General features: G+C 48.7%; 1 protein-coding gene across 1 annotated transcript in view; it reads right to left on the bottom strand.

Annotated features, from left to right (window-relative positions):
* Nucleotides 1-26,115, bottom strand: part of LONRF2 (LON peptidase N-terminal domain and ring finger 2) — an 882,740-nt gene that overhangs the window by 442,384 nt on the left and 414,241 nt on the right. Inside the window, exon 6 of the mRNA XM_069636696.1 lies at nucleotides 12,488-12,590. Coding sequence (XP_069492797.1) covers nucleotides 12,488-12,590 — 103 coding nt within the window. The remainder of the gene's footprint in view (nucleotides 1-12,487; nucleotides 12,591-26,115) is intronic.

A 26,115-nucleotide genomic window follows, 5' to 3' on the forward strand; every position in this document is an offset into this window, starting at 1 on the left:
TGTGTAAGAAGTGGCAGGTCATGGCCAGATGTCCCTGGGCTCGTTAGGATGAACTTGCCCTGATTAGCCAATCGTCCAAGCAAGGGTAGACGGGAATCCCCCCCACCCGAGACTCGCTGCCCCTACCGCCATCAGCTTGGTGAAAACCCTTGGGGCGGAGGTCAGCCCAAATAGCAGAACTCGAAACTGAAAGTGAGAACCGCCAACTGCAAACCTCAGGTACTTTCTGTGCTTAAGATGGATTGGCACATGAAAGCAAGCATGCAAGCATGCTGAAGGTCCAATGAAACCAGCCAGTCCCGAAGCTGAAGAGCTTGAAGGGTCTGAGAAGGGGTCACCATCTTGAACTTGTCCTTCCTGAGGAATTTGTTCAAATTTCTTAAGTCCAAGATGGGTCTCAATCCTCTGTCCTTTTTGGGGATGAGAAAATAAGGGGAGTACAAACCCTTGTTACTTTCCGCTACAGGTACATGTTCTATTGCACCTTTCTCTAGCAGGGTTAAAATGACCTGCACAAGGAGCAGGTCTGGAATTTTTACAGAGTTGGCTCCCGGAGTGGATGATCTTGAGGTCTTAGATGAAAAGGAAGGCAGTAACCATGGGTTACCATCTCTAGCGCCCAGGAATCTGACGTAATGGCCCGCCATTCTTTCAGATACCGATTGATTCTGCCTTCCACTGGGGTCTTGTGGGTGAAGACCTCAAAGTGGCTTTGCAGTAGCTGCAGCAATGGCTGAGGAGGTAGTAGCCGCTGCTGGGGCTGATCTAGCACCTCTCCCCTTTCTACCACGGAGGGTTTTCTCTGTTGGCCTATTTGACTTACCTGCCCCCTCCCTCTTCCAAAAGAGGAGTAGAAATGAAAGGGACAACTCCTCCAGGAAGATGACCCTGCGTAGGAGTGTTGTTGAGGCTGTTTTATAGCAGCGCTGAGCGATTTCGCTGCCGATTTCGAGGTCTGAAGCTTCGCCAAGCTCTCGTCTGCCTTGCTGCCAAACCACCTCAAGCCGTCAAAGGGCATATTGAGTAATCTGGACTGCACATCAGGTGCAAAGTCAGATTTTCTTATCCATGCAAATCTATGTAGGACCGTGCTAGATGCCATGGACCTGCTTACACTATCCGCGGTGTCCAGTCCTGACTGGATGCATTCCTCCATAGCCTCTTTCCCATCTTTCACTATCGCCAGGAAACCATCCAGTTCCTCACCCTCCGGGATGCGGTCAGCCGCTGATGTCATACAGTCCCACAGGGTTTATAGAAATCTTGCCAAAGTGCAAGTTAAATTAATCGATTTAAGGGCCATGCTGCCCGAAGAAAAGACTTTTTCAGGCCCAAGCATCAACTTTATCATCCCTATCTGGTGGTATTGAAGGGTAAGCTGACTGCCAAGTGGAGGTTGCTGCTTGTAGCACTAAACTTTCAGGAGAGGGATGTTTAGATAGATATTCAGGATCTGATGAAGATGGTCTGTACGGTTTATAGTGATATAATCGAATGTCATTTTTTCGAAAGTCATAATATCGAGAGAAAAAAAAAATCAAAAACAAATTTCGAATTTTTTTAAAATGGCTTTTATATTCGAAATGGGGGTTCCACCCAACCGCCCAAATCCCCTTTTTAATTTTCTTTTTTGTTTTACCCATTTTTTTTATTCCCGGACTCCAATATAAATATACAATTTTAAAAAAGGGCATTCGACTTTTTTTTCAACCTTTTTGTTTTTGATATTATGACTTTCGACAAAATGTTTTCGATTTTTTGACTGCACACCGGTCTGTACTTTGCCACACTTTTTTTTTTTTACTGCCGTACCCGAATCCGGGATATCCCCATCACCCTTTTTTGCAGTGCCTTATGGAAAGGGAGGACAGGATCTTTTTGAGGGCCGTCAGTCAGGATATCAGTCATATCAACCTAGTCGAAACTTGGGGAAGCTGCTTTCCAACCCATGATATCAATGACCCTTCCCATGAGGTTCCTATACCCAGGATCTGCAAGATCTGCAGGGTCTGGTTTCCCAAATTCCACTTCAAAGGAAGTGTCTAGGAAACTGGCATTTTGAAGACAATCAAAGATCTGTCATCTTGGTATTCGGGTCTACTAACTCTTCAGGAACCTCCCTGGGTCCAAACCTAACCCCAGCTGAAGTTACATCCTCTTCAGAGGACTGCTCTTCAAAAATAGATGTCAGATCTGAAAAATTCCTGCCTGGGTTGAGGCTGGAAAAACTTTTCTGGTAAAAGGGGTGGCACTGACTTACGCTTGAACAATGGCGTTGACTTTGGCATCAGTATTAAGGAATGCTTCTATGAAGGCGTCAATGATATGGACGCTGGCTTCGACGTCTTCGAAGGAGGCTTCAATGCCGTTGAAGTAGGCTTCAGCACTGTCGAAGGTATCAATGCTATTTTCATTGGCGGCTTCAAAGTGATAATCGTGGACTGTGTCGAGTTGGATTTCGACTTCGATACCGCTACCCCGGATTTATGCACCAGTGATTTCTTTACATGAGGTGTCAGAGAACTTTCCCCTGTTGACATCCTCGACTGTTTGTCGGATCTCGTGTGCCTGGTCTTTGATCTCCCTCTGTCACTTTTGGAGTGGGCAGGGGCATCATCTCCACGCGGCTTTTCGAGGGGGGTCTGGGCCGCTTTCTCGAAGATTTTAAGCATCAAAGCCCCAAAGGCCACCCATTTTTCAGGGGAATCGTGCTTGGAATGATAAGTCACCCGTCTCTCAGACGAGGAGGAAGAAGACCTGTGACGTCGCTTTTTTGACTTCTTGGACAAAGACGAGGCGGATTTCCTCGAGCGACTCTTGGACCTCTACCTCCTCAACCCATGTCGAGATTTTCCTGAATCTTTTTGTCTTTTCGAAGACCTATAAAATTCCTCCCCCACCGCCAGCTTACCTTTCCGTTCCCTAAGAGCCTTATTGGACATGGCATGACAGGAACCACATTGTCAACCCGATGGTTGGGGCTGAGAGAGCAAAGGCAATTCCGATGGCGGTTGGTAATTGAATTTTCCGACCACACTTCAGACATTTTTCGAAACCAGTCTTGGGTGTGGTTGGAGTAGATGACGAGGACATAGACGAGAAAAAAGCTGATGCGCTGCTCTGTGACACAAAGCAGTGCTCGGAAAAACGGAACTGACGTAACAGGCGCGGCTCGAGCCCTTTATACAGCGGATGACATCGATGATCGATGGCGGCCCTCGAGGGACTACGACTCTGTGGCCTCGAACACAACGCCCTCTGGGGAAATGTATTTTTACGAAGCAGCAGAGCTGGGAGACAAGATATCCAACATAAGGAATACATGGGAGGACAATCCATTCGAAAAAGGCTTCTCGGGATGATCACTGTGGGCTAAAATGTTCCTGGCCAAAGAAAAGGCGGTTACACTTATCTCAATAGTCTGCAACCTTCGGCTCTGCAAACGTGTTGGACTACAAATCTCATCAGCCCTAGCCCGTGTAGCAGGTTGCAGACTGATGATGGGGCCAGCAGTTTTTTCATGATTGAATTTCCAGAGCAATGTAATTCTGCTCCCATTTCAACATTGGGGTTTTATTTTTCAATTCTAACTGTATTCCGACTCCTAGATTTTTTTAGGTGCTTGAATTAGACTTTTCCCTTTCATCATGGTCTTGTAAAGAGTTGTACATGGACTACTATTTTTCAGAGGTTAGCACTTATCTGTCCACTAGTGGGATGCAATGAGTCAGTGGTGGTGGTGGTTTGAGTTTGGGTTTAGCACCTCTCAAAACTTGTGCTCCCCCTCATATTTCTGCCCAGGATAAATAATCCAATAAATACAGTGGTGGATGGGAGACAGGAATCCAGAATGTGGATTGATTTAGTTCTACCAGTACCTTTTATCCAGGACTTTAGATCAGCTTCATAACATCGGCTTGAATAGCCATGGGATTTTGATCAATCCCATGGCTTTCCTTTTATCAGGTTTGCAATTGCTGAAGAGTCATCACATGACTACCGGCTCACCTAACTTGACAGCACAACTATAAGTGTCATATTTTAGATGGCCGGGCACATTGTTAATTAGCTATGGGCTTTAGACTTCTAAAAGTGAAAAGCAAAAGAAAAAGCTAGGGCTAAATTAAAAACACATTATTAATATCACTAGGAATTGTTTGTTGTTGGACTATAACATTTATAATGCACACTATCTCTACAAGAGAATAAATACACAGTGCTAAAAAGGTGTGTGTGAGCATTCTTTATGCGTTTCTAATTAGGAGAATAAAAAGCCACCATAACGCAAAGGCATGCATACTTGTTTTAGTGATAGAACTGTATAGGGATGTTTGATGATATTTAATGTTCACTTAAGCAAGAGTAATGAATGGTTTCTACTGTTCTGGGGGTAAACCCCCCCCCCCTAATAATGTTGACTGATCGTAAACCTGTCAGATGCTTAAGGGTAGAGGATCACTTGTCAAAACACAGATCCAACTCCCCTGAAGCCTTGTATCTGGTATACTGCTATTCTGCAGAAAAACCTTCCACAGCCCCAGGAGGTTGTCCGACTGCCTCTGGGGTAGAGGTTAGGATCTAGCAAGCATGGTATGAGGAAAGTCATGGCAACATAGCATCCGATATAGGTGCTATTGTATGCTGCTAAACTGAAGTTTATAGAATGGCTAAATACTTTTTCAAATCACCTGCATCAAGACGGGAATTGATGGAAAATCTAAATCTTGTTGAGGCTCCCATCATCAATGCACATTATGAGCAAAGGAACCTGCAACAACATTATCTGCTGCTGGTGAATCCCAGAGATGACAATCGGAGCCATTCATTGTCATCAGATATGCAGGCCTCCACCTCAAACTTGCAAAAAAGGTGCCTTTAGTGATACCATGATTCTGCATGAGCCGGACACTGACAAGAAGCAACAATGTTAACTTTCTCCTGACAAAATGGTTGCCATAAGTATGTAGGTCTGGAAACAAGACTATCCGCTTAATGGTGTTATTTAACTCGTGATTTAGTCGCCCCTCCTTTTGTTTTTGTCTTGCAAAAAGCCACATGTCGAGGATTACATCCAGCTTAGGGCTGGGGTGATAGAAGACCACCCAAGCAACTAACAATTTCCAGTCCCTTTAAGAGTTACCATGGTACTGTGGGCGAGTGAGGGGAACTAGCAGAATTTGGGGGTGAGAGGGGTGTACTTTATATTGTTTTGCTCTTTCATTCATTTCCTTCTCGGTTTGGTTATTGGGCTTCGGACCCACTTATAACATTCTATTTCTAAAGCCATCATTTAATTTGATCAGATTTCTACTGTTTGTCACGCCTTAGATTTTATTTATTTTGCAGGAAGAAGCATTTAGAGAACATTTTTGTTTTTTTTTCCGGACATTGTATATTAAGGTTTGTGAATTCTTTTGAATGAACTTGTATATTACAAGGTTGTGCAAACTTGCCTTTGAAGTTGCCAAAGATGTCAAACTATGAACCAAAGTAAATTTCAGGTAGATTTGTTTCACAGGTTTGTGACCAACTCTCAGACTAACCGGGTCTGTTTGGTCAGAGCCCTGCCAGCACTAGTACCAGCATTACCAATGAAAACCTCTTTAGGAGATCTCTTGAAAACAGAAAGGACAGCAAAATACCTCTTCACAGTGCCAATCTGCATGCTCGTCCGGGACAAAGAAAGCAGAAAATCTAGTACAGAAGGTGTGGAGCTGGAAAACATCCAGATCCTTCCCCCGGCACCAAGCCAAAAACATACACCACAGACAGATGGATGGATTTGGTGGCAGGTCTAGCACAGAGCAATATGTTCAAGACTTACTCCAACAAATCCCACTCTTTATACCTCAACCTTTCAGCAACCAGGCATGAAGGCTTGGGTGCAGAACCTTCCCCTCCGAATGAGAGGGCAAGTACAGCCTCTGTGGCGGACGCCACGGGAGCACATGGCCATGGCTAGCAACTCCAGGTTCTATGTACTCTGGGCCCATCCGGTGTGATGAAGATCACAGTGGACCTGAACAGATGTAATCTCCTAAGAACTAGCAGAATGACAATCGGTGGGAACGCATAGAACAGATGGAAATCCCACGCAACAGTCAAGGAATCCCCCAAATCTCCCTGATGAGGAAATTCCCTGGAGCATTCTCACTTGCACTTTCTCTTCACAGTGGAAGCACTTAAGGAGTTCTGGATAGGAGAAAAATCTCTTCCTGAACCTCCTGACAGAGCTCCTAATCATGGTAGGTAGAACACTGTCTGCTCAATGTATCCACCAGAACGTTCTCCTTGCTGGCCAGGTGAGCACCACCAAGACACACTTTCTCCAGAGCCCTGATCCACAATCGTATTGCTACTCTGCAGAGGCAAGGAGCCCACACCAGCCTGCTTGCTTAGGTAGTGCACGGCTACTGTGTTGTCCATTTGGATCAGCATAGTCTTGCCTTGTACAGTGGGGAGGAAGGCGAATAAGGGTAACCTATTCGCCCTGAACTCCAGCAAAATGATGTGCACGCGGCACTACGATAGGGACCACTGGTCGCTCACCATAAGGTCTTGAAGGGAAGTGCCCCAGTGTTTCAGGCACACATCTGTGGCTAGAGTCAGTTGGGGCCAGGGTTGTTGGAACAATACCCCTCACAGTAAGTAGTCTCTCTGGGACCATCACTACAGGTTTCTGCTCACCTTTGACAAGACCGGAAAAACATTTGTCTCTGATGTCAGCCCACTAGCAACTCGAAAGCTACTGAAGCAACCTCATGCGCAAACAGGCCTCCGGCAGTAAAAGGATGCAGGAGGCCATGAGACCCAGGAGGCACAGAAAAAGCTGATGCAGGAACATTTTCCTGGGATTGGAAGACATGAACCATATTGGAGATGCTCGCTACTCTGTGCTCGCATGGAAAGGCCCGACACATGGGAATGTCCAAGACAGCCAGATGAATCGGAGGGACTGGGACGGTGAAACTTGAGACTTCTTGAAGTAGAGGGAGAAGCCTAAGCTGTGCAACAGGCTGCACATTCAGCAAAAGTTTGCTGAAGCCTGGTATGGGGAGTGAGCTTGAATGAACCAGTCTTCCAGATAGGGGAACACATCAATGCTCTCCCTTAGGAGGTGAGCCGCTACCACCACCAGCAGCAGCTTGTTGAAGACCTCAGGTTCCAAAGAAAGGTTGAATGGCAGGACTTTGAATTTGTAAAGGTAATTTCCCACTTTGAATCTCACACTTCCTGTGCCTCATGTGTATGGGCACATGGAAGTAAATATCCCGGAGATCCAGGGAGACCAGCCAACCCTACAATGTCTAGGGCCTGAAGGATCTGGGCAAGACCGATCGTTTTGCAAGTATCCTTGGCTAAGTACAGGCTCAAAAGACTCAGATCTACGATGGGACGGAGGACCCAGTCCTCCTTTGGCACCAGAAGGTCAGTACTAGCCCTTTCCTCGTTCTGAGAAGGGTACCGGGATCTATGGCCCCACTTTGCAAGAAGTACACAGACCTCCTCCAATAGGAGACAGTGTCCCTCGTGAATGATCCGTAAGGCCCAAGCATCGGACGTGTTAACAGTCCATTCCTCACCAAACTGGGCTAATCTGCCTCCCACAGGGGATTTGTGGTGGAAGTCTCAGAGACTTCGCACATGGGACAGCGGAGGGTGCAAAACCTCTGGAGACACCTGACATCCCTGACCACTGTTGGGGCAGTGGAGCACTGGCTTTCTGAAGGGGGCTTGACCCCCGTCCCCTGTGGGCGTAGGAGGAGTAGGGGTGAAAACCCCTGCCAGCAGGGCTCGCAGGTTCCAGTACAGCCAGTCCCAGTGATTTTGCAGTCACCTTTGAGACGTGGAGATTTTTTAGCGACTCATCAGCCACAACACCAAACCGGTTGTTGCCATCAAACTGCATGTTCCTGGACATCCGGGGAAAACCCCATGTCCTCTGCCATGAGAACCTTCTCAACACCGTGCTAGTAGCATTCGTCCTGGCTGTACAGTCCGAGGTGTCCAGGCTCGATCAGAGGATATGGTGATAGGTCTCCTTCCCGTTGTGGACCAGAGCCTCAAAGCCATCTCTCATCTCACCCCTCTGGAATGTGTTCTGCTGCCTCTGTAAGAGAGACCAAAGTCTGAAAGAGAACGTTCTCCCTGCAAAGGAGGCGTTGATGCAACGTAGGCCCAGATAGAATCAAAACCATTCCTGCCACAGACATCTAGCCATTTGCTCTTCATGTCAGGAGACAAAGAGGGGAAGGAGGTGGTTTTTAGATAGCCGTGGCGGCCTGTACAATCAAGCTCTCTGGTGATGCATGGGTCGATGGGAAGTTTGGATCAGAGGGTGCAGGCATGTGCTTTTTCTCTAGGTCACGGTCAACCAGTCATGACTGAGGCTGGTTTAGACCAAAGTTCCAGGACCAGTGCTTATACTAGGTTTTCCTTCTTTGGGCCCTTATCCAGAATGTCCGTCAACTTTCTAGTGTTAGGAGCTGGAAGCATGTCCTCTAATGGTGAGGTGTCCAGGACACCTGCATCCTGCAAATTGGCTGCAAAGTCCCCCTTTTTACAATAGAACTGCTCTGGGAAGTCCCCGATTTCGCTTGGTTACAAAGGTTCTATTCCAAAGGGAACGGGGTCTGCTTCCTCATTGTTATGGGGAATTCTCAGTAATGTGCTAATTCCTCTCGACTTTAGAGACCCCCCCAGCACCTTTGCTGGATTTTGAGGACTTTATTTTTTTACCTGGAGAGAGCGAGACCCTTTTTCCTCTCTCTCTCTCTCTCTCTCTCTCTCTCGTATTTTTGCTATGACTTGAGCACTGTTTCTTTTGGTTGTGGAGTCTGACAAATTCCACAGGCATCATTGTTTACATTGTACCACACAGCACCTTCAGTGCAGGGGCACAGGGAAGTATTTCAGATTTCCCAAAGGTTTAAATACCCTCTCTTGGATTAACTACTGTTTCGAAGAGCAGTGAAGTGAAATGGACTTTACTTACATTGTAACTTTCTAGACCCAGCACACACCATTTTAAAATAGGGTGCTGGAGGGGTTACTTAGTATCCCCTTTGTCTAGCTTCTCATGTAACATTTGTTACCCTTTCCTCGATGAATGGCTGGTTGCAGTGGTTTACTTTTAACTACCCTGGTGTGCTTTTACCGCAGGCTGCATTTGAAGCTGCAGTAAAGTACCCAAGGGTGCCATTTCTGTCAAAATGGCCCGGTTGTCTTTTTTCGCCATTTCTTTGTGGAAAGGTCCTTCTTGAAATGTACTCAGCGTGCCAAACCAGGTTTGGTCCCTTTGTTCGTTTTTTATTTTTTAAATTTTATTATTCTTGATTTAACTGTTCGTTGCAGTTTTTACAAGATTTGTGTCACCTTTAGGCGTCTGTCCTTGTTTCTTTTCTTTAAAACCTCATTGTTCATGGTCCTTGTTTTTAAGGTTTATTCTTATTCCCGTGAGTTCGTGAGTAATGTGTCAAGATGTAGACTGTCGAAAAATGTTACCACTGCTATGACCCCTTTTGTCGTTTTGCCAGACATCAAGTGGTTTTGTCTTTGGTGGGGGTTCACGAGTGAAGCCCGCATCTGGCTCCAGTATGTCTTGCAGGGGCAGGAAGTGAGGGAGGTGCCCGAAACTCCCTGTGCTCAATTTCCTTGCTTACAGGAATGCACCCAAAGGTGATTGGCCGACTGGCTGTCCGTCAAGTACAGCCACCCTGCTCTTTAACTGGCAGCTGGCTGGAATTAATGGGAGAAACCTGCATAAAAAGGTGAGGCTTTTTGGCTTGGAAGGTGTAGTTGACCACTTGACAAAGGAATCCGAAGAAGAACTTCGAGACATGCCTGGCTATAACTCCTGGACTGTTGGTTTGCCCGGTGAAGCCCTGCTGCTGGGCTGAAGCTGCAAATTTGTCTAGACTAGAGAAGCCTTGCAAAGAAGACTTCTCTCCTTGAGTTGGTGGGACCAATCAACTCCAATGTAAGCCACCTGGACATCCTCTCTAAGCTGGTTGTTTTTCCATTGCAGTTGCTGCTGGAACCGAAGAGCCAGGGAGAGGAACACCAGATTGTGTGAGTTTCTTTTAAGTTGGCCAAGAGCTCCAGGAAGATCCTCCGGACTCCCAGGAAGCAGGCCTGACCGGGCCTGAGCCACCTCAACAGAGTGCTGGACCCCAGATGCAAGGAAAGCCCATCTCAACACCACTCGTTGTGGTGCTATTTGCTGAGACGCGAGGCGCTGAAACCGCGAAGTGCCACTGAACAGAAGTTGGTCCTTTTCTGTCGCTGACTGTCCCGTTGCAGTGCAGGAGTCCTCCAGACGTCCTCCCTCTTGTCCCCACGACTGAGGCCCAGGAACACAGGATCTGCAAAGCTGCACAGGAACAGAAGCCAGCTGGAACCATTTCTTCTAACCAAAGGTACTGTAAAGTCTAACAGAACTTACCTCTTGTTGTGTAACCTTACTTATTCTCAGTGGAGACTTGTCTAGGTTGCTTCTGTAGAGTTGCCATCAGCAACTTTACCTCACAAGCTTAACCAGCGTGTGGCCCCGCTTTGATTTCTTCTTTTCTACAAAGACTTCTAAAACATTTTGCAAGACTTATCTACCTGCAAGAATTGCTTCAGCTCACCTAGACTTTTGTCCAATTGACTTTGGCCTGGCTTGGCTCCCTGAATGACTCTTCTTCCCTCCGACTGTTTTTTTTGTCTTCCTTCCAAGAAGGGGGTAACTTACTTTGCATTGGGGGTTACCAAAAGTACTTACCTGCTTCAGAATATTTGTGAGATCTCTTGTTTTATTCTTTTTTCTTTGGCATGCTCCTAAGTATTGCTCTAAATGCCACAGTAATATTATTAATGTCCACAGTATCCTAGCTATTTAAGTCACCTGAGGGTGTAGGGAGTGTCTCTGTGCCATCCCAAAAGGGTACTTGCTGATTTAGAGAAACTAAGAGTGTGTATTTTGTAGTGTATTTGTGTGTTACTATTATATTGCCCCTACTGAAGACGGCTTACTCAAACTGACTGTTAAATAAATTAATCATTGTTTAATCAAGAAACCTTGTGTGTAAGAGCTTATTTGAATACTTGTCACTGTGAATCTCTGTAACTCCCCTACTGTTCACATTGACCTCTTGAGATAAACCTGTCTACTCAACACGCTACCAACCTGTGTAGTACAGATTTATACCAAAGGTTGGGTTCCTATTGCCAGGTGGTCAGGGTTGTCAGTGCACTCAAAGGGTACAGCATACAATCTTGCCTAACACTCATCATAAATGTCTTCTAGGTGAGAATCGTGCACTTCTAAGGAGCATGGCATACTCTCGAGGAGCCCCAGCGTTGACACCGGTCAGTGCCATGGAGGGAAGTGTAGTGATGGAAGATCAAGATCTGAAGACTGCAGTGTGGCCATGAGGCAGGATGCAGTGTACTCGGTTGGCTTCAGCGTGTTCATGACCGATCCTGTTGCCATGAAGGCCGCAGGCACTGAGACTTGACAAAGATGTGAAGCATTTTAAGCCTGAAGGCCTCTCATTCCTCTGGAGTAGAGGATTGGGTGAGGAAAGGTATCTGTGGAGATGTATCCTCAGGGGATTCCCTGGAGTGGTGGCTGCTCTTCAACGAGTAAGAACAATGTTGTTTGGAAGAACCGCCTGAAGACAGGGACCTCTTGCACCATTTCCATTTGTCCTTTCGGACCAGAGACCCTTCTTCAGTGTGGCAATCAACGCCAGGAAACCTCCAACAGGTCTGCTTATCACTCTTCTCATTGTGGAGAAAAGTGAAAAACTTTGCCTCCTGTTGCCACAGCACTTTGGGGGGCATCAACTGACATGGCGCACAATCCTGCATTTCATGTCCCTCATCGAGGCAGTGAAGGCAAATCCCGTCAGGATCATTTGACGCCCGCAGTCGACACACGCTTTGAACCCTGAAGACCTTGTCGCAATTGGCAAAATAGTCCAGAAAACATGCAAAGAAAAAACTTCAAACAAGCAGTATTCCTAAAACAAGCAGTGTGCATGGAGAAAAAAAAGAATCTCACTGGGCACGGTGCTTCTATATATACTGGCCTCAATGTCAGGTCTGGCGCAGGCCCGTACAGGTGTTGGGAAAGTTGCTGAAGAGCAGCTGCGCTGGGAGATGGATATCAAAGATGAGGAATCCGAGAGAGGAAAGATTCCATTAGAAACATACATTAACCGCCGCGGAAAGAGAACTGAAGTTTTCATGGCCACCTATCACTTATTGAGAACAAATTGTAACTTAATGAGGAAATCGTAGTTACATTAAATGTGTTCTGTGCATCTGAAAATAATATTAAACTCTCAAACATTTTTTGTTTTGACTCAAAATTAACACCCAGTTGATGCCTATTAATTTAAAGGTTATACAATTGAAAAAAGGTTTTGTGGCGTTCTAGATTAATTTATCAAACACAATGTAAAGTCAAACATTTGAAAAGACTTGAAAATGTTAATACCTCATACAAAGGGAACACTCAAAGTCAGAGCTATCCAAACGAACAAGCAAACTCTCTCTCAACCTTGACGTAGTCACAGTATTCTCAGGCAAAGATTCTGCATCTGATAAAGAATTCAAATAAAACAAAGTCAAAATTAAGCAGCGGCACTTAAACAAGCGATGAAATAATGCATTACAAACAAACCATTAGTGGGCACTACATTCACAGCTTCATGCAAAATCCCTTGTATGTGGTACATACAGCCTTATAAGAAGTTAATAATCCACATCGCCATTAAAGGATCTAGTAAAGGATACAGTTGCACCAATTATCGAACTATAATTCAATGTAGGATGGAGTGATCATTATTGAAAAACATCACTGTCACATGCATGCCAAAAAGCTTTCAAGCTACTCTTCATAAAAGAACGAAGAAGCTGCGCTTACCTACCTGTTAAAGCTGTGGCATCATTGATCCTGTCCAATGTAGGCAGGTGTCTGAAGTAGAAGCCAATACCTATGCTTGAAGCAGAAATTTGTGTTTAAAGAAAGACTGTAAAATGAAAACGCGATACGTTTCTCAGGCTGGTGTCTTATACAATGGGCCAAAACTCTCAGCTTTTCAAATAAGTTGGGAAGCACACAATAATCAGTTTCCCACCCTCCAACAGAGAACATTCATGATTTGGGACATCAGAGCACCATCTGGTGATTTGATTGCAGGAACCTCAGCAGCAGAGTTTGGCACAACAGATCTCTACACCTTTTCTTGTGGTCTTCACCCGTGCTGATTGGGACATACTGACAACCAATTGCCCTGGATTTGGGTTGACCGTATTAGAGGTTGTTACTAGTTCCATTTGGTCCAGCTTCTGTTCTTCAGGAATTTCCTGTGGATCATGACCTTTATGAAAGGCGAATGCAGTGGTCTAATCATAATCATTGACACCAGTAGGTTCTATTTAGCCTTTGTGAGAAAAGCATGGTATCAAGAGGAGAGACACAAGTGATACAGTTTCAAAACATTTATTTTGCTGGTCAGGGAGGTGTAATGCCCAACTTGCCCTAGCTCCAAGGTGGAACTGTTCCCTAAAAGAAAGTAAGCTAAGGGAAATCTAAGGGTTCTATGTCATTCCATCGACGGTCAGAATTTCGATTCGTTTTTTTAACGAGTATTTACCAAAAAAAAATCAACATCGATTTATTTTTTATTTTTGGGGGGTTGCCCCCAATCCACTACTGTTTTTAATTATTCCCAACCCCCCACCACCCTTTATATATACTTTCCCAAGTCCCCCTATATACTCTGATTCGTTTTTTCAGTAAAAAAACATCAACATTCCGACCGTCGATGTTAGTCCAAAATAAAATGTCTGTGTCAAAACCTAAAATTACTTCTATAAAATGTGTAGAGGACTGGATAAACTCAATAGTGTTAAACGTAAAATCAGGATGGCAGTGGAGTTCTTTTGTAGCTCCCTTGCCAAAGTTCAAAGAACTCAGAATCTCAAAGTTAACAGGCTTTTCAGGTTCAAAGTACATCACTTCTCACAACAGGTCTCTCAGGCTTCCCTTGCCCAAGTTCAGACCCTTATTGGCATCATAATTCATTTTACACAAAGTTTCTTGGGTTTCTACAGGTTCCCATTTCCTGGATTCAAAACGTTCTGGACCATGCACTTCAACGGGCTTCCAAGTCTTCCCTCGCCTAGGTTTCAAGCCCCTCTGATTTCACAATGCCCACTCTCTAACACAAATGTTCAACTTCTACAACACAAAAGTTCCATAACAGTTAAATTACCTTCTTTTGGGTTCCCTTCCCCATTTTTCAACTTCCACTGAGGTCGGGGCTCCCCACCTGCCCCTTGTTTTTGTTACCAACTGGTCACAAAGTTCACACATTTATTTTGCTAGTCTATTCATGGTGGGGTCTCTGCGGCCCTCTTGGATTAATCTCCTGCCTGGAGACCACCCCAGTGCTTTTCCAACACTCTCTGCTTTATATCAATACTTTTCCTTGAGTTTAGGGAATTTGATCCCACTTCATTTCTCACACAGCTCCCGTCTTCAGGATCTCTATTTCGCTCACACTTCGTGTCTGCGCACAGTTCCCCTCTTTACAGACACTTCATTTCATTACACAGAGAAAGTGTAATCATAAATGCGACCACTCTGCCACTTTGTATCCTTGTCAATACACACCGGGCTCTCACTGTGCTTCACTCACCGGTTGTGGTTTCTTTATCAATGTCTTTGCCGTTTGAGGTCAGAGTCTCACTGCATGCCCCTCCTTTCATGGGCCAGGGGAATGAGCATTACTGGTTACCAATTTCCAAAGAGATTAGCAAGCCTCCTGGCTCCCATCAATGGACTCTTCCTGGCTCCTTGGAGACACAGCTCACTCGCCAGGCTTTCCTCTCCTGCTTCAGCTTGCAGACCTTCAGCATCTCAGCGTCCCACTCTCCTCCAGCTGGTCCTGGGCAGCCACAGCTTCTCAGCTCCTCTCCCTACTCGCTCATCTTGCCTTCTGACCTTGCAGCTTTTATACTCACTGGGAGTGGCAACAGGCTAGCGTAGTCAACTTCAAGTGCCTAACTGCCTAACCTTGCTAGTGGGACATCTCCATGAAGCATATTGTTGTACCACTGTTTGCATCTTCTTCCCAGTACTATGGTGGTGTTTCCCAAAGGAAGGGAGTAGTTTACCTGTAACTCCATTTCTTCAGCGTTGGTATCTTTCATGGATTCACATGCTGTGAATATTTCCTATCGTTATGCTGGGAAACCTCAGTAAATTTACCCTAGTGTGTTCCTATGGAGAACATTGACACTTTGTTCTCCTATCGACATCTTTTTGGGTGCTTTAGGCCACACCAATAAGACGTCTGGTATAAATAGCCCCCTCCTCCCAGTGGCTTCCCTTCAGATTTTAACCACCAAACTAGAGGAAACCCGAACCAAGATTTGCCTGTACGGGTGGCCAGCGGGCGCATGTGAATCCATGAAAGATATCAACGCTGGAGAAGAACAAGTTACTTACCAACTGGTAACGTTCTTTCGACTGGATGTTCCCCCAATGTATTCCACATCTATGACATGTAATGTCCACAGCTGTGCGCTTCGGAAACTTCAGCAGAGGGTGTCCTGTCAATGTCCCTCGAAGGCCACTGTCGAGGGCAATGTCACCGGATGTTATAAATAGGACGCACTGCGCCCGTAGCCTCAGTTCAAGTTTTTTCCCTCAGAACGTGTGGCACCAGTCTCATGCCTGCTTGACTGCACATAGCTTTGCGGAAACGTAAGCTGCAATTGCATAGGAAATTCTCCAGAGGGGCAGGCTGGGAGGGCGATGTGGAATACGTTGGAAGAACATCCAGTTGAAAGAACGTTACCAGTTGGTAACTTGCTCTTCGAATGGATTGTGTCCTCCAACATATTCCACATCTTTGACAGACTCCCAAAGCAGTGCCAGTAAATGGAGGAGGGAAAAGAATTTAGAGTACACAATCAGATGGCAGAATAAAGAACCGCCTTACCAAAGGCCATATCCGGACCATGGACTGTATCCAGGGAGTAATGCTTAAGAAATGTGTGGAGCGAAGCACATGTAGCGGCATCACAGATATTCCGAATAGGAACACCCCGTCGAAGGGCAGTGAAAGTAGCCATGCCCCTTATGGAATGAGCTTGCAACCCTTCCAGAGGGTCCTTACCCACCAAACAGTAACACTCCGTAATGGTGATGATAATCCACCTGGACAAGGTCTGTTTGGTAACAGCCTGGCCCAATCTGTGTCCCGCATATCCTACAAAGAGTTGATCGTCCACTCTGATCTTGGATATCCTAGAAATGTAAAAGCTCAGAGATCTCCTAGGATCCAACCTATGGAGTCGCTCCTCATCCTTACTAGGATGAGGAGGATAGAAAGAAGGAAGAACCACCTTCTGACTCAAATGGAATTAAAAAAATACCTTAGGTAGAAAGGACGGACATACCCCAAGTACTACCCTGTACCCTGTCCTTGTGGAACACAGTAAAGAGTGGCTTAGAGTAAAGTGCATGCAATTCACTCACTCTGTGAGCGGAAGTAACCGCAACCAAGAACACTGTCGTGAAGGACAATCTCAAACAACAAGAGTGAAAAGGTTCAAACGGAGCACCCATGAGAAATTTCAAAACAAAATTTAAATCCCAAACCGGCACCTGGAAAGGAGACGGCGGGAACACATTAGTCAGCCCTTTAAGAAATTGAGAAATCAAAGGAATCTTAAAGTAAGAACATTCTTCAGACGAGCGCTTAAATATAGACAGCGCCGCCAGGTAACCCTTAATGGTACCAATTTGAAGGCCCCTGTGGGCCAAAGAAAGCAAAAAAGACAAAACCATAGGTATGGAGCACTGAAAAGGATCCACATTGTGACCTCTGCACCAGTCGCAGAACTTACGCCAAAAGGTACAGGGATTTTGTTGCAGGCCGCATGGGCGAAAGCGACACCTCCATCATGTCATCCAGGAGATCCCAATCCTTATATCTCAACCTTTCAGATACCAAGCGTAAAGGGATGTGAGGGATGACCTCTGGATGGAGAACCTGACAGCCCTCGCAAGCAGATCCTCTCGGTAGGGAAGACCATATGGGGGGAAGATGGACATTTCTAGAAGGTCTGGGTACCACGCTCTCCTGGCCCAATCCGGAGCAATGAGGATCATGTGGGAACCAAACCTCTAACCTCTGCAACACTTGAGGAAGGACGGGGACTGGAGGAAACGCGTACAGAAGTGGGAATGACCACTCCACTACGAACGCATCTCCCAAGGCTCCTCTTGGAGAAAATTTCCTTGAGCAGAATCGCTTGCACTTCCGGTTGACACTGGTGGCGAAGAGATCCACTTGCGGGGTCCCTAAAGGGCAAAGATCTCCTGAAGGACTTCCTGAGCCAACTACCACTCGTGAGAGATCGTGGTCTGCCTGCTCAGAGCGTCTGCCACCGCATTTTCTTCTCTGGCCAGATGAACTTCCCGAGATCGAAATTCCCTGCTGCATGGCCCAGAACCAGAGCTGCATTGCCTCTCTGCACAATGGGAGTGCCCCTGCCCCCCTCCCCTCTTTTGTTGAGGTAATGCATGGCCACTGTGTTGTCCGTCATGATCAGGACACTCTTCCCCCGTACAGCCGGCAGAAAAGCCTTCAGGGCTAGCCTGATGGACCTCAGCTCAAACAGGTTGATGTGGAGTTTGGACTCCGACGGAGACCGACTGCTGGTGGTCAAGTCGCCGGCATGAGAGCCCCATCCTGTGAGGGAAGCATCCGTCACTACAGTCACCTCCGGCCATGGTTGCCAAAACAGCTCCTCCTTCATCAGATTCCCTTCGTTGGCCCACCACAGAAGATCCTGGGAGACCGAGAGTGGAATCTGAACGGGATCCGACATCTTGCCTGAGAACTGCAATCACTGCATCTTGAGGACCCATTGCAGGGATCTCATCCTCAGCCTGGCCTCTGGCACCAGAAAAATGCAGGTTGCCATGAGGCCGAGTAACCTTAAGAATTCGAAAGCCAGGAGACTCTGGGCCTGTTTAAACTTATCCACCGTCTGCACAATGTGATGAGCCCTCACCTTGGGAGGCGAGCACTTCCCCAAGGACATGTCTAACACAGCCCTGATGTACTGGATCTGTTGGGAAGGTGTCAGATGAGACTTCTTGAAATTGAGGGAGAAGACTAGTCTGTGGAGGCAGCGGCAGGTGTGACCCAGGTGATCCAATGCTTGCTCGGGAGAGCGCGCCCGGATCAGCCAGTCGTCCAGTTAGGGGTAGACATGAATCTCCACTCGTCTGAGGTATGCTGCCACCACCACCATTAGCTTGGTGAAGACCCTCCGGACGGAGGTCAATCCGAAGGGCAGGACCATAAATTGAAAGTGCGAGTCACCAGCCGCAAACCTCAGGTACTTCCTGTGCTTTGGATGAATCGGCAGATGAAAGTAAGCATCCAGTAGGTCCAGAGACGCCAACCAATCCATGACTGTTTGGAAGCGGATGCAGGAGTGCCTGAAGGCAAAGAGGCAGCTGCATGAGCGGCTTTGGCACCTCTATTTCCCTGGCCCCTCACGTTCTACCAAAGGAGGAGTAGTAAAGAAAAGAACCTTGACACACAGCTGCGCTTAAAAATTTTGCCGCAGCTTTTGAGGTCTGCAACCTCGCAAGGCTCTCGTCAGCTTTGTTGCCAAACAAATGTGCGCCATCAAAGGGCATGTTCAGAAGACGGCTTTGCACATCCGGAGCAAAAACAGACTTAGGCAACCACGCAAATCTGCGTATAATGGTGCTCGCAGCCATGGTCCAGCTAATACTGTCTACCATATCCAAACTCGACTGAAGGGATTTGCACATGGCATCCTTGCCATGCTGCACGAGAGCCAGAAAAACATCCCTTTCTTCCCCCTCGAGAATATGCTCAGCCGCTAAAGAAACAGATCCACAAAGTGTGTGAGAACCTTGCTAAGGCACAAGTGGAGTTGGCCGATTTCAATGCCATTCTCCGCACAGAAAATACCTCCCGAGCCCAACTGTCGAAGCGCTTGTCCCTATCAGGAGGGATGGTAGGGAACGTCGCCTGCCTTGAGGTGGCCATAGCCGCCAGAACCACCAAACTCTCGGGAGTGGGGTGAGTGGATAAATAGGTGGGGTCGCTCACGGAAGGGCAGAACTTTTTTTTAATTTTTTTTAAACTTCTCTTTATTGTTTTAATAACTTGAGGAAACAATAAAACCCACAAACTTGTCCCACCACCCTCCCCCCACACCCACAACATTGCCATAGCGCCCACAACTCCCTCCCCTCCCCTGTCCCTTTCTCATCTGGCGACTTAGACATGCAGGTCCAAGAGTTTGAGTCTATGGGGTCACCACTGCTCCCGGAACTCTCCCTTTAAGTAGTCCAAGGTCTCTCCCCACTCTGCCGTAAAGTTCCCCAAGTTGCAGTTAACCCCAAACGTAGCCCACTCCAACGATACAATCTCCCACATTTTCCTCAGCCAGTCCTGCTCTGTTGGGATCCTGGGGCTCTTCCACCTTTGGGCAATGAGAGCCATCGCTGCTAGTATGAAGACTACTTTTGCCATATTATTGTCTCCCCCAATCCCCACACCCCCCGACTCTCGCCGCCTTCCCAATAGGATCTTGCGAGGGTCCTGACTCAGGCCTTCCCCAAACACCTGGTCTTGCGCCCCCGAGAGATAACCCTCCAGAAAGGTCTAATATTAGGGCAATCCCACCAAATGTGAGCCTCCAAGCCTTCTTCGCTACAACCCCTCCAGCATGTCCCGGAGGCGAGCCGGGGTATAATGCCAGCCGAATAGGTACTTGTACCAGGCCTCCTGAAGCTGGGAAACCCTGGTCACCTTCGGGATCAATTTCCAAAGCCTCTCCCAGTCCTCCCATTCCATTCCCGCCCCTAGCAGCCCCTCCCATCTGGACATATACGGCCATTTCATAGTCGGACCAGTCATCTCCAGAACCCTATAAAGATCAGAAATCAACACTCTGGACCCCTCGTGCGTAAGGAGGTATTGTCCGAATTGTGTCAGATCACGAGTTGGCGCCCTCCGAACCTCTGTGGACATCACCCAATGTCTGAGCTGAAAGTATCTGAGCCATTCCCCCTCGCTCACCCCGAACTCCTGTTTACATTCTTCAAAGGATTTCACATTCTGACCTCAAAATAAATCTGATGACCCTGCACCCCCCGCTCTCCCACTTCAGGAATGCTCCCTTTTGCATCCCCAGGGTGAAATCCTCATTATTGAAGATGGGGGTGAACGGCGACGGAAAGGTAGTTAGTTATCCCCAATTTGTCCACCGCCCCATCCCAAATTTCAACCCTCCCCTTTGTTATGTTGCTCATATATAGATGTGCTGGTCTTAACCTGCGCGGGAGCCAGAGTATCTCCCCCAGGTGGTGATGAGCTACCGCTCTATCCATCTGATCCACTGTTTATTATATTCCGCTGAAAACCATTCCCGGATTACCCTGAGCTGCGCAGCCTCGTAATAGTGTTGAAAATTCGGTAAGGCTAAGCCCCCACCCCCTTAGATGCAGCCAATAGCCGTTTGGCCAAATGCGGCGTCTTGCCCTCCCAGACAAAGTCCTTAACTGCCTTGTCCAATTCCTTAAAGAAGGGAGCTGGGACAGACAACGGAACTGTCTGAAATAAGAAAAGCAACCGTGGGAGGACCACCATTTTGAGCACCGAACCTCTTCCCAATCATGATATCCTTAGGGAGCTCCACTTCCTGAGGTCTTTTTTAATCGAAGCTAGCGTGGGAGTGTAATTCACCCCTTACCATCCTGACAACTGATTGGTGACCCTAATCCCCAGGTATCGTATTCCACCCGGAGTCCACTTAAATGGGGAGGACGCCCTCAAGACCCTTTGCCTCATCGCCCTTCAGGGACAGATTCATTATTTCAGATTTTTGCAAGTTCACACGCAGACCAGAAATGTCCCTGAACTTGGACAATAGTGCCATACACGCCTCTATGGACTCCGCTGGGCTCGTCAGAGTGAGCAGCATGTCATCGGCGAACGCCGCCACCTTATGCTGATGCCCCCCGAAAGGATTGCCCTGGATAGTCTCAGCCTCCCATATCGCCACAAGTAGGGGCTCCAAGTACAGAGTGTACAGAAGCAGAGAAAGGGGGCACCCCTGCTTAGAACCACGTCCAAGCTTGATGTGTCGTGACATCGCGCCGTTCACAAGTAAGCGCGAGGTAGGGGCTCTATAATTCGCCTGCACCATGCTGATGAACCCTGCACCTATACCCATTCTTTCCATGGCCAGAAACAGAAAAGACCACTCCACCCGGTCGAACGCCTTCTTGGCATCCAAAGCTAGGAGAATCGCCGGGGTGGGGATCTTCTGCGTTTTCTCAACAAAGTGAGCAACCTGTCTAATATTATCGGCCGTTTGTCGTCCTTGTAGAAACCCCTGTCTGATCTTGATGGATCAGCGTAGGGAGGTGCATCTCCAAGCGCCTCGCCAAGATTTTTGTGTAAATTGTCACGTCTGAGTTTATAAGAGCAATAGGCCTATAGGAGGTACATTCCTCCGGGTCCTTGCCTGCCTTATGTAGGAGTGTAATTTTGGCCTCCTCCATTGGAGGAGTAATGCAGCCCGAGGTGCCGAATGAGTTATAAAGTTGTGCAAGGTGTGGAATCAGTATGGCGGAATAGGTTTTGTAAAAGGAGACCGGGTATCCCGTCAGGGCCCGGGGCCTTATTAATGGGAAGTGACGCGATGACAGCCTGCACCTCATCCTCTGTAATGGCCTGTACCTGATCCTCCGCGATTTCCCTAGAGAGGCGCAGTAGGGTCAAGGCTCCCAAGAGGTTCTTCTGATGCTGGGTGACCAGGCCCTGAGACGTGTACAGAGCTTCATAAAATCTGGCTAGCCGCTCCCTAATCTCCTCAGTTCGGGTGAGTCTTTTCCCCCCCTTCATCCTTCAAGGCTGAGATCCTATTTTGTTCCCTGATCCCCCTCAGTAGGCGCGCTAGAAGCAAGTCCGCCTTATTGGCCTTTGCGTAAAATTTCTGCCTGACCTTTAACATAGCTCTCTCTGCCTTTTTGGTCCTCAAGATCCTCAGTTGCCCCTCAGCCAACCTATACTCCTTATAAGCTTTCCTTGAGGGGACCTTCAACCTCACCCTTGCAGCCTCCACCTCCCCTTCCAGCTGGGTCTCCAAGAGCCGCAGTTGTTTATTCCTCTCTGCCTTCAGGGTGCTAAATTCCCCTCTCAGAGTGGCCTTAAACGCGTCCCACCTTGTGCTGAGACTCTTGTCCGTGCCGTTATTTCTTTCGAAGAAAGCTTTAATGTTGCCAATCTCCTCTCTGATCACCTGGTCCCTCAGGAGTTCCCTGGGAAAATGCCAACTCTAAACCCCTGGCCTTCGCCTACCCAACTGCATTTTCATCTGCACAATCCTGTGATCGGCAATTCCCATGGGGCCAGTCTCCACCCGCTCTACCCCTCCCACCAGACTCGCTGAGACCCAGATCTAATCAATTCTATATTGGGTTCTATGCACATCCAAAAGAAACGTGTAACCCTTTTCCTCCCCCTCAACACCCTCAAGCCTCCCCCCTTAAACCGCTCCTTCAGCTGTGGGGAGGCCACTGCCCCCCCCCCACCTGCGTGTTGTGTCCGATCTAACCGCTTGTCCCAGGCCAAATTAAAGTCCCCCATCAGGATGACTTGCCCCCTCCAACACGCCCAGAGTCTCCCTCGCAAACTTGTCCTGTCCCACGTTTGGGCCATAAACCGAGGCTATAGTGTAAGTAGCGCCCATATGCTCTCCCCCCCCCCGTTTCCATGATGAACCTCCAATTTTTGTCGATGGGGATAACTTGGATACTGAAGTCCATAACTCTCCCAAATGCCAGCGCCTTTGTGGGACCTGACGCCAAAGGGATCTGTGGGAAACCCTTCAGTCACAGGCGGCCCTGGTCTTTGCGCAGCAGATGGGTCTCCTGAAGGGCCAAAACATCCGGCGCATGCGTACAAGTGAATTGTTCTAGTTTGGCCCGCTTGAGGGGAGAGTTTAACCCCCTCACATCATGGGTTAGACACCTAAAACCGAAATGGTGGTGTGCCCTGCTCCCGCAAGCTGCCCTTCCGTCCCACTTCCCAACCCTCTCCTACTCCCCCATACACCCAACTTCTCTGTTAAGCGCTAAGGCCCCCTCCCTGTCCCTTTCCCCACCCCTCCCTTGCCCCCCCTGCCCAGAACCCCCAACATTGGGCTAAACCGCACCCTCCCCCCACCCCCCCACCGTCCTGCCCCCGCCCCCGGACAATCCCGTCCTTGCTTGTTCCAACATGTTTCTACTCCCCCCCCCCCACCCCCCAGGCTCATCACGCAGCCCATGAGTCCACCAGCCCCATATATCTTCAAGGTGCCAATCAGTTAGGTCACCCGTCCCCCTCCATATTATGACCTCCCTCCCCCTCAGGACTCCAAGCTTTTAACCCCCCCCCCCCCGCTCCCACAGGGCATCGCACCCTTCCTCTTGCCCCGCTCCCCCACAGTTGCCCATTCCCAGGGTCGTCTACTCTCCCTTTGACCCCCCCCCACGGGATGCAGGGTCCCCCACGCGCCCCCCTCCCTCATTCTCCAACTCCAAACTTATAATGTTGGCCACCTCCTGGAGCGTGGTCGCCCGCTTCTGAATCCCCTCCCACTCAAACATTAAGCCAAAAGGGAAGGTCCACCTGTATTTTATCCCCTTCTTGGACAGCTCCTTCAGACTGGACCCATACCCCTTCTTTTCAGCAGTGTGCTTGCAGCCAGGTCCTGGAACAGTATTTTCTGCCCTTTGTAGAGGACAGACTCGCTTTGTCTGGCCGCTCGCAACACTGCTTCCTTCTGACCATATCTGGCGAAGGCGACCACTACTTCCTGGGGTCTGGCCTTGGGACCAACCGGGACCCGGCCGACTGTGTGCCCTATGCAGTGTTATCAAACTTGGGTCCCCTTCGCCCAAAAGTTCCGCAAATATGTGCTGGCATTCCTCCTTCAGAAGTCGATCCGTCACTGTTACTGGAAGCACCTTAATCTGGATGTTGATGTTCAGGATCTGTTATCCAATTCCTTGAGCATCGCCTACATGTTCCTCGTCGCAGTGTCCAATTGATCTATGGCCTCACTATTAGCCATAGTTTCCCTCTCGTTCTCCTGGAGGTCCCTTCCCAGCAAATCAGTCCTTTCCCCTAGTTGAGCTACTTCGTGTCAGATTTCTCCCAATGCCACATTGAGGTCGGTTCTCATTAAATGAAACCTGTCCTGAAAAGTTTGAGCCAGAGATTCTCTCAGGGCTTGCATTTCCCCCTTGAAATCTTGCCACGTCATCCGCGCCACCTCCTTAACCGCCTCAGCGACCCTTCGCTCCTTTGAATGGCCACTGCCCGTTTTGTTAGCGTCCTTGCTCTCCATTGCGGGCCAGAGTGTAGGAAGTATTCCCTGAGGCTCTCTAATGGAGTGGCTGGCCTTTCCAGATTTCCCCCTAGACCTGGTAGACATCTATGTAGGGCCCGGATTGCGGCCCCTGCCATGTTTGGGTCGGTGCCCAGAGTCTCTCGTCGCTACTTAATAGGCCCGAGACCCCTCACCTCCATGCCCGGTCGAGACCCCTGCTCCTGGGGGGGGGGGGGGGGGAGTAGGAGAGGGGGGAGGGGGAAGACCTCCAGCCCTGAAGCTCCTTCCACAAGGGGGTTGGGGGGCGTGCCTTCTTCTCCGGATCCGTGGGCCAGACTCCTAATGCATTAACACCTGGATGGGACGGGGGGGGGGGGGGAAGAGACCCGGTTCTTCGCACGCGGTAGCAACACACGCCTCCTTACTGGTAGCCGCGCGCCGCCTTCCTGGGGGTCAAAACCACGCAGCACCGCTTCCAATGCGCTCCTCCGACGTTCCGTTCACCAAGGCTGCAGTCCCGGAGCCCAGACACAGGCGGGGGGGGGGCGGAGGGAGGGCAGTGGGGGTAGGGGAGGAGGGGAGATGGTGGAACCGCCAACGAGCCAGGCCCGGGAATACGGAGCAGCCGTCAGCATGTCTACTCGCTGCCTGCGGCCATCTTGGAATCAGGGCAGTACTTTTTTGTCAAAGACTTATTAACAGCCAGAAGAGATTCCGGGGAATGCCAAGCAGCTGCCACTCTTTTCTGTAAGGTGAGATGAAATGGTAACGCCGGGTCAGAGGACGGATCTTGATCTAGGATGTTCATTAGATCATCCTGTACAAAGTCTTCAGGAGGACTGGACCAGCCCAGATACTCCAAGACCCTAGCCATGAGCCTCCTGTATGAAGACTCAGCATGAGACCCAGGCTCAGGCCTACCAAATTCAACTTCCAGAGAAGAATCCAACCCACTGGCGTCATGAAGGGCTTTTGCCTCAACTCCTCCAATTGACTGTCGCCAGAAAGAATTTGAGCCACATCAAGTTCACCAGGGGCCTCAAAATCATCCGTTTCTTCCTCTTCATAAATGTCATCCAGAGGGAGTTGAAACCCTGGCCTGGGGACCGAAGAGGACCTGGAGTCCAATACTGGCCTCACAGACTTCACAGTAGCCTTCCTAGGAGGATCCACCACATCGGGGTACTCCAACGGCGAATTTCGGGCAAAAATCCCTGAAGGCGTTGAGGGCGCTGAACGCTTCGATGCCGAGAGCGTCGTCGACCTAGACACTGGTGCTGACTGCGCCGTGAGCTGATAAAATGGCAAAGCATCGACGTCCGAGTTGGACAGACACGGCGCCGACCGAGTTGACGCCGACTTTGAGCCCTTAGTAGGTTGCAGCGGTCTCGCTGGGGTCGAGGACTGAGACCTAGAAGCACGTCTCTTGCGACTATCCAAACCCTTGTCCGAACGGGACCTTCGAAGGTTCCCGATGCGAGTCCCATCGCGGCCCTGAGCACGAAAGCGTGCGAGCCATGGTACGAGACGGATCCTGGCTGGCTTCGTGAGAAGGCACGACCAGACCCATGCCCTGCAATTGAAATATCACCAACATTTGCTCCTTAAAGGCAGCCCATTCCTCCGCAGTCGAGGACTTCGTCGGGCATGCCACTTTCCTCGCAGCTCCAT

The sequence above is a fragment of the Ambystoma mexicanum genome, chromosome 7p, assembly GCF_040938575.1.
Source record: "Ambystoma mexicanum isolate Mex_15411 chromosome 7p, UKY_AmexF1_1, whole genome shotgun sequence".
Classification (NCBI taxonomy): domain Eukaryota; kingdom Metazoa; phylum Chordata; class Amphibia; order Caudata; family Ambystomatidae; genus Ambystoma; species Ambystoma mexicanum.